Raw genomic sequence first — 8,415 nt, forward strand, 5'->3', positions numbered from 1 at the left:
ATTTGGGCACACAACATGCAAGCCGCCGGCATAAGTTCAACATATGTTTCTGAATTACATTTTTCTGTCTTAAGCGTACTTGTACTAAATTTCTTAGCGAATTTGTGCTGAGTCATTTTCGAGCGGGTTCACGCGCGTCTGCACGCGGACGTAAGAGAAGGGAGGATGCGAGAGGGCGCGTGCGATTGGCCCGCCGCGCTGCCCGGGGAGGCGGCAGCTTCACATGGCCGTGGAGAACATCTGGAAGGGCTTACTGCTAGTGGCGCTGGCTGCTTTCAGACGTGTTCCGGACTTCAGCTGCGACTTCAAAATGTCTTTCATAAAAGTTGACGCAAACTCAGACTTCTCCTATCACAACCTCCCTTATGGGGTTTTTTCGACTCCCGACGACGTAAGTTGAAATCCTGAATTTCTAGGATGTTGGGAAATGTTCTGAGCGGGTCATGACAGTATTGATAAGACGGTGTATTGCTTTTGTATAATCACCGATTTACTTTTTGAACTGTGAACAAAACTCGATTTCAGGCGCGTCACAGGATCGGTGTTGCTATTGGAGACCAGATCTTGGACTTGAGCGTTGTTAAGCATCTCTTCAACGGACCTGCGCTCGCGCCGCACCGCCATGTTTTCGACCAGGTGAGCCTTACTGACAGTTCCAACCAGTTGACTCGCCATAGACTGTACCGGAGACAAACACGTCCGCGCTTCTTTCTACAGCCGACGCTCAACGGTTTCATGGGCCTGGGTCATGATGCGTGGAGGGAAGCTCGAAGATACCTGCAGATGTTTCTTGCTGCAAACGAGTCCACACTTCGTGACGATGCATATTTGAGGAGCAGGTATCAAAACAGTTGCAGATTGGAGCTTAGTCCATGTGTATTTAAGTACCTCTTCTTGAACATGCGCCTGCTTAGAATCAGCATGATAGCTGGGCTATAAGAATAGAAATAATATAGGCCTAACATACGGCCTATATTACGTGTGTGTGTGTGTGTGTGTGTGTGTGTTTGTTTTTCCAGGGCTTTTGTTGACCAGAGCTTTGCAGTGATGCATCTACCAGCTGAGATAGGTGAGTGATTAACAAGGCTTTAGGGCCCAGAGACATATTTGTTTTTTCTTTGGCTCTCTCTTTATCTTATTTTGTGACACTGTGCTCTTCTTAGATAATGTAATTACTGAAATACTTCAATCTACCAACATTGCAGTAACTACAGGCATAGATCTTGTCATACAAGTTCCAGATCTCCATCTGCTGTCATTCCTTCTGTTCTCATCAGTGCCCCACACACATTGTTTGCCAGCAGAGGGCGCTGTAGTCTTCAATTTGGCACTTCTTAACTCAGTTTTCTCCCCTCTAAACTTTACTACCTTCTGTTGTTTTGTTGCTACAACCTTGCTTGCAAAAACAAAACCCGCTATGCAGCATGTATGTGTGAAGTGCTTACATAATGCACTTTTTAGATGCAAAGCACCTCATGGAACTAGATTGTAACTCACACACACATTCACTGACTGTTACCAAGCAGGAAATTTTCCATAAGGTGTGACTGTGTCACAGTGGTGATTCACTTCAGTGACACCGTGTGTCCTTGCTTTATGATTGAGCCAGCAGGTTAGATCTTTGCTATGAATCTTCCTATTTATCTTCCTATTTTTTACTTTAGAATGAATGTTTATCTTTGAATGAATGAATTTACATTTATTTAGTGCCTTTTAGGATACCCAAAGTGACTTTACTATTAAAGCAAACACACACACACACACACACACACACACAACTTTTACATCCAGTCAATGCCAGTGTGAAGCGGCAACCAATTGCACACATCGTATTCTTAATTGGAAACCACACCCCCATGGGGGACTGAATCGGGTGAAGGGACAGGAGAAAGGACAACACCCACGACAGAGCACCATTGCCACTAGCCATACACACACACACACACATTCGGACAGCTGTTACTTAGACATGCAGAGACACACGATCATTCACGGCCACACATACCCATACCGGGACAGTTTATTGGGTTAGACTTAGTTTAAATCGTTTTGTTTTTGTGCCTTAGGGGACTACACAGACTTCTACTCTTCCCGAGACCATGCCACCAATGTGGGGATCATGTTCCGCGGCAAGGAGAACGCACTGATGCCCAACTGGTAGGCAGCCGCACAGCTCCCAGCATGCACCTGGACCTGCAGCACCAGGATGTCTTTTACTCAGTGTGATCAGTGGGTCTCAGTGTGGCTGACTCACCAGTTCCACCTCACTTTGAACATTTCAGGTGTCCTTGCGGGTCTGTGTGTGGGTGTGTGTGGGTGGGTGGGTTTGTGAACGCAGGGGGAGAGAGAGCTTGAAGAAATCCTCCCCTCAAAATCAATGCCCTGGTTCGGTCTTGACGCTTGGTGTCAAAGACGCTCAGTCGCATAGCTACCGCCCACGGTGAAAAAGCGGCTTCGGCCCGGTTGTGAGTTCGGTGCCGTGCGTCTTTACTCTGAGTTTACTCGGGAGTGCCGGAGGCTTGTTTCTGGCACTCAGAGTTATGAACCTGGGGACAGCGTAGCGTGGGGGGAGGGCACAGCAGGACAGGCTGCAGTCTGCATCGGGCTTCCGCCCCGCCCGCCGTGTCCTCGGGCTTAGGTAAATCTGTCTTAACGCTCTCCAGAGTGGCTTTGCTCCACCAGGGATGAAGGAGCCGGTGGCGTGAGAAACAGCAGTCTAAAGGTGATTTACATTTTGGCTCCAGACCTATTAAACCTGTCGAGGGTGTAGGGCTGAGCCAATGCCAGCCGCTTTCGTGGAAGCTGCAGGTGGAGCCGGCAGAGTTGCTCTGCCCGATTGCTGCTCAATTGCGCCACCTATTGGCCACCTGATGTACATGCATCCATCCATTATCTTTTCCGCTTAATCCCGCTAGTCGGGGTCACTTGAACCAATCCCAGCATCATCGGGCGAAGGCAGGATACACCATGGGCAGGTCACCAGTAAAACACATGGCCAAAAACAGACACATACAAACCCAGACCACCTTACTGTGAGGCGACAGCGCTAACCACCACACCACCGTGCCACCCACCTGATCTATGTGTCTGCTACTATTATCATCAGCCAGTGGCTGCTTGTTATAATCCTTGTAAACTAGCTGAACCAGACCACAGTCCTGACCCTGGTTGTTAGCGTGGTGTTATCTTACCTAACACATGCAGACAGGGGAGAGATGGCTAACACTTTGCCCTGATGCTCGAGACAGCGGCAGAGCAGGAGATGAGTGGATGGATGGCTGCAGCACCTTCTGACCTGAATCATAAGTCTAGAACAACCCAGGCTCGTCATTGGTGGATAAACTTGCCATTGACCTTTTGGGGTTATGAGGGCCAGATCATACGGAGAAGAAATGGTGCCAAATTGAAACGTGATCACAACAGCAGAAAAATGTGAAATCCAATACACACGTGACTTTATGGAAAACAAAGCCTTTGTTACGTTGTTTTCACATCGTTCGACCTCTTTACCGAATAACAACACATGCTGCTTTGCACTGAAATAAACCACACCGAATTCGACTCAGAAGACAATCAACTGAATACAATCCACCTTGAAATTTAATCAGGCACAATTATATTCCCTTCCACTTCAAACGTATATGCTTCATTGATACGCAGTCATTACAACTAACACTGAAATGCAATGCACTCATGCGATTGCCTTTAAACAGTGACATGTGGAGAACATACCAAAATCAAACTTCAGCAGCAGGCTGTGATTGGACAGCGATTGCAGCAGGCAGTGATTGGACAGCGATTGCAGTGGGCTGTGATTGGACACCGATTGCAGTGGGCTGTGATTGGACAGCGATTGCAGCGGGTTGGGATTGGACAGCGATTGCATTTCATTATTGAGTTTTGCTTTGGTGCGTTTGCAGTGGCACACAGTGCCATGCAACATAGTTGTGAGCTGATTTCGAGGTGGTTTGTATTCAGGTTTGATATGACTTCATAATTTCTTTCATAAAACACAAATACACACCTATTGTCTTATCTGATAAGAGACAGAGAGACTTCAAATTAAAGCACTTATTGTTTTGCAGTGAAGCGGTCAAGCATCAAGAAAACAATATAGCCCGAGATCTTGTGTTTCATCCTGGCACTCATTCTGCATGTGGCTGTTGAAAGTAATGCCAAGTGTGTATTGTGTTTCACGTTTTTCCACTGTTGTAATTGCATTTCAGTTTGGTATTAATAACTCTGAGAAAGACCATTCAAGATTGTTCTCCCTTAAACCTGATCATTTGGAGGTTTGTGGGTGGGTGGGTGGGTGGACGGGGGTGCGGTTGGAGGTCAGGTATGTCTGTATCTGCCGCTATCATGTTGTGTGGGACCATGGCCGTATTTGTGAGGCACTCTGGTTGAGTGGCTCGGTGGGGGTGGGCAGGTCTAGCAGGGAGACTGATGCTGTTTCTGGTCTCCAGGCTGAGGCTGCCAGTGGGATATCACGGTCGAGCTTCATCGGTTGTGGTCTCAGGAAGCCCAATCAGAAGACCTCAGGGTCAAATGAGGCCAGACCCAGGTAACATCACACACACATGCTAAAATATTAAGATCGTTTTCCTTGTCTTGGTCGCTTGCCTACTGATAGTTCTCTCAGCATGCATCAGCACCTTGGAGTCAGCTGTTGGGCAAAGAGACCCAGAGCCCATTTGCAAGCGCCTTTGAATGTAGTGCCATGTCACAGTTGTAATTGGTACTTGTTCGGAAAGTCTAAGATGACAAATAGCAGTTTGGACTTCCTGTGAACTGCTGTAGTGTCTCTGACCTTTACCACAGAGGACCATGACACGTCATGACTGACTGCAGTTAAGTCACTAATCCCTAATTACACCACGGCACTGTCACTCAATACCCACAATGCACTCATGGTAGAAGTCAGAGGGAACTTGGCTTACCTAAAGACCCCAGAGGTTGCTCAGCTGTTACGGGCGGCCACACGGCGCTTGATCTGAATGGAGTGGCGTGTTCCAGAGCTGAGCGTGAGCAGGCAGGAGGCGGACCGACTGCCGCTCTGTACTGGGATGGACGTCAGAACAGCTGTCAGGCCCTGCTGCGCTTATACGTGTCCTCTTCCTCCTCTTCCTCTCTGATTCCCAGCCAGGGCTCCTGTGTTTGGCGCATCGAAGCAGCTGGATATCGAGCTGGAAATGGTGAGGGGAGCATTCTGTCACCTTTGATGTTGTTCTGCACATTCAAGCATTTACATCACAAACCTTGAGCAGATTTGCAAAACCAACTTAAAAGAACATCTTTGTAAAATATGTATATTTATGTGTATTTAGATTTAGAGTATGCTACGCACGAACACGTTTTGGAACTGTATGGAACATATTGACACACACCTGGTTTTTCTGCCATCATTAAAGTCACAGCTGCTGTGTGTGGGGGGTGTTCCGTAGGCGTTCTTCGTCGGGCCGGGGAACAGGCTGGGGGAGCCCATCCCCGTGGATCGAGCCCATGAACACATTTTCGGCATGGTCCTGATGAACGATTGGAGCGGTGAGACATCATCTTCTCCCTCGGCAGCTCACCAAAAGCACTTCCTCGCCACCCCCGGGGCGACGGAAGGGGAAACGTAAACGTCTGGACTGCTCTTAGCAGGGAATAGCTTGAGCAGAGGTGAACTCTAAAACTCTACAGAATGTTTCATTGAATTCTCTCAGGGCAGCTCGCGTTCGGTGCTGGGTGTGTGTTCACCTCCTTCGGGGTGTGTGGTGCAACAGCTGGGTTCTGTGGAGATGACGAACAGGAATAGAGTCTGTACAGAATGTCAAATGGTAGATGTAAGATATCAGGAACAGAACATGCCAGCAATGTTCCTCCACCATCAAACAGCTTCTTCAGTTTCAGGGTTTTTTTCTCCTTTCAGTGAGCTCTGAGAATGCATTATGCACGTTATATACACTTGATGTAAAATGAAGTACTAAAGTACAGTACAGAAGCTTTTTGAGTTTTATATCTGCTCTTCTGTGAACCATAAAGATCGTGGATCTTTCAACATGGCACAGATGTTAGCTCAGATTATGTTTAGTCAATAACTGCTTACAGTATGTGAAGCATAGACATTACTAGATGCTCACCTAACAGTTCCACAACACATTAGGTTGTTTCCAACACATTAGGTTGGAGCAAAAACGTGGACCTGTCTGTTGGGGCTTGAGGGACTGAGAAACATTGTGGGTGGTTCACGTGGGCTACAGAACGCAGATTCTGTGCCCAGGTGGGCTGCAGAAGGTGAAGTGCAGGTGGGCAGAACTGCTTGGACAGTCAAGAATCTTTTTCTGGGACTGAAAAGTTCCACAGCGGTGTGTTTTTGGCCCGGTGCACTCTGAGGCTTCCTGTTGGATCCACACCTACAGCACTTTTCTTCTGTTCAGCAGTTTTTCTTCATGGTTCATGTAACGTATTATTCAGTGATTCTCTACTGGTGTCCACGGTCTGTTAGGTTTTTAAACACCCAGGGAATATTGAGTAAAACATTTAAAATGTTTATACCAATTGTGACTAATATAATGTGGCAGTCATGGTCTGGTGGTAGGGAACTAGTCTTGTGACCGGAGGGTCGTGGGTTCGATTCCCAGGCCTTGAGCAAGGCACCTAATCCCAACTGCTCCTCAGGCAACTGACAAATATGGCACATTTACATAAAAATTTTGCATAGTTTTAAGGTAAAAAAGGGAAGATTCTGCATCATATAAAATTCATATGTAATCGTCATATAATAACATATAATCATCACAAGCATGTGAGCCACATTCGGTTTGTGTTCTGTATTTGGGAGTGGACGTATATACTGGTCATGTAAATTAAAGGCATTTCATTTAGAAGCTCAAGGGCATCTATATGCATCCACTTTTGTTTAATCAAATCAAAACTCATTTAACTCACACTCATTTAACAGGTTAAGGATCCTCCACAAGGGGGAGCTATGTAGAAGTGGACTGTAAAGCGTCTGTAAATTCATGAAACCAAAAATTTTTAAACCAAAAATACAATTGGCAAAAGGCTCCCAGTAAGTAAGTACATTCAAACAAAAACATACTGGTAGAAGCCATTTGTTAACACCACCTTTTTGTGTTCTGTCTGGTGTGATCAGCACACTTGTTCTCTGCCCCCATCCATTCTGTTGCTTGCAGTACAACGCCTGTGACATATTCCATTAGCAGAAGTTAGATGACCAGAACTGCCCTCCTCTGGCCTCTGAAATATGGAGCAGACCGTACAAAGCTCCCGATCGTCTCAGCCGGCGCAGACAGCCAGCCTCAGTGTGCCTTTGATTCAGTGCTGACTCCTAGCCGTGCCATAATGGCCTTTCAGAGTAACCGTCAATATTTTTTATTAGTCCACTGAACACCTAACCCCTCCCCCACTCCACCCACCTCTCATAACGTCCAGAGAACGACGCTGTCGATATTATGTTGTGAACTCTAGAAATGAGAGTCTCTCAAGCCAAGGCCTGATGGTGGGTGCGGAAAGCTTTAGCTGAACTACTATTTGTTTGGCCTTTGTTCAGAGAAGTTGGCCGAACACTGAGTTCCTGCTTTCCGAAGCTTGTGCGAGTGTTCTTCAGAAGAGCCATCGTATTTGTATGCAGTGCACGTACTGGAATTTCTTTATCCCGTATGTCATTTGAAATAGGTGGTGCTGTTTGTCTTTAATATGGTCAAAAGACCTGTCTAAAAACTATTAAGGAAATAATCAATCAAAAGAACAGTTTGTTTGTATTGATCATTTACAGGAACTTTCCCTCGCCAGATGTGTAGGGAATTCTTGGGGAATTCTCGTCGGGCGCCTTTATTCCACCACATAATCCACTTCTCTATGTGACATTCCAGGACACCAAGACAAAACGCCCACAGTTTTGTGGAAGAATGTGACAGAATTAGGCACCATGTTCTGTTCTCTCTCTCTCTCTCTCTCTCTCTCTCTCTCTCTCTCTCTCTCTCTCTCTCTCTCTCTCTCTCTCTCTCTCTCTCCCTCTCTCCCCCCCCCCCCTCCATCTCTGTCTCATTATTTACATTGTAACTAAAGGACCTGGTGTTTTCTGAGCACATATGAGCTGTTTAGTGGATGATGGGAACTGCTTAGCAGATTTTTGCTTCTTTTAGCAGATTATGCAGCTGTCTACATAGGTAAAAAAAAAAAACAAAAAAAGTATATTTCACGTGTGTGTGCGCGCGTGCGTGTACACGCAGGAGAAAGAGTGTATGTGGAAGAGAGACAGACCAAGACTTATATTAATGACACATTTATGAACCCATTTCTCCCCACAGTTGATTTAGACTTCACAAATCAGGAAAGACATTGCTCACGCAATGAGCCGTATGAGTCTCCGGGCTTCTGGTAACGGCGTAAAAAAAATATTAGCAC

At 46.4% G+C, this 8,415-nt stretch overlaps 1 protein-coding gene across 2 annotated transcripts in view; it reads left to right on the forward strand.

Annotated features, from left to right (window-relative positions):
* Positions 1–20: 20 nt before the first annotated feature.
* The window catches only part of fah (fumarylacetoacetate hydrolase (fumarylacetoacetase)), a 12,852-nt gene continuing 4,457 nt past the window's right edge, over positions 21–8,415 (forward strand). For both annotated transcript variants that reach the window (XR_013134254.1, XM_077023009.1), the window contains exons 1-8: positions 21–391; positions 526–636; positions 718–839; positions 1,020–1,069; positions 2,067–2,157; positions 4,467–4,564; positions 5,143–5,195; positions 5,445–5,544. Coding sequence is in view for 1 of the 2 variants with exons in the window: in XM_077023009.1 (XP_076879124.1) it covers positions 224–391; positions 526–636; positions 718–839; positions 1,020–1,069; positions 2,067–2,157; positions 4,467–4,564; positions 5,143–5,195; positions 5,445–5,544 (793 nt within the window). In the remaining variant the exon portion in view is untranslated. The remainder of the gene's footprint in view (positions 392–525; positions 637–717; positions 840–1,019; positions 1,070–2,066; positions 2,158–4,466; positions 4,565–5,142; positions 5,196–5,444; positions 5,545–8,415) is intronic.

This window comes from Brachyhypopomus gauderio, chromosome 12 (genome assembly GCF_052324685.1).
Source record: "Brachyhypopomus gauderio isolate BG-103 chromosome 12, BGAUD_0.2, whole genome shotgun sequence".
In the NCBI taxonomy this organism is placed as follows: domain Eukaryota; kingdom Metazoa; phylum Chordata; class Actinopteri; order Gymnotiformes; family Hypopomidae; genus Brachyhypopomus; species Brachyhypopomus gauderio.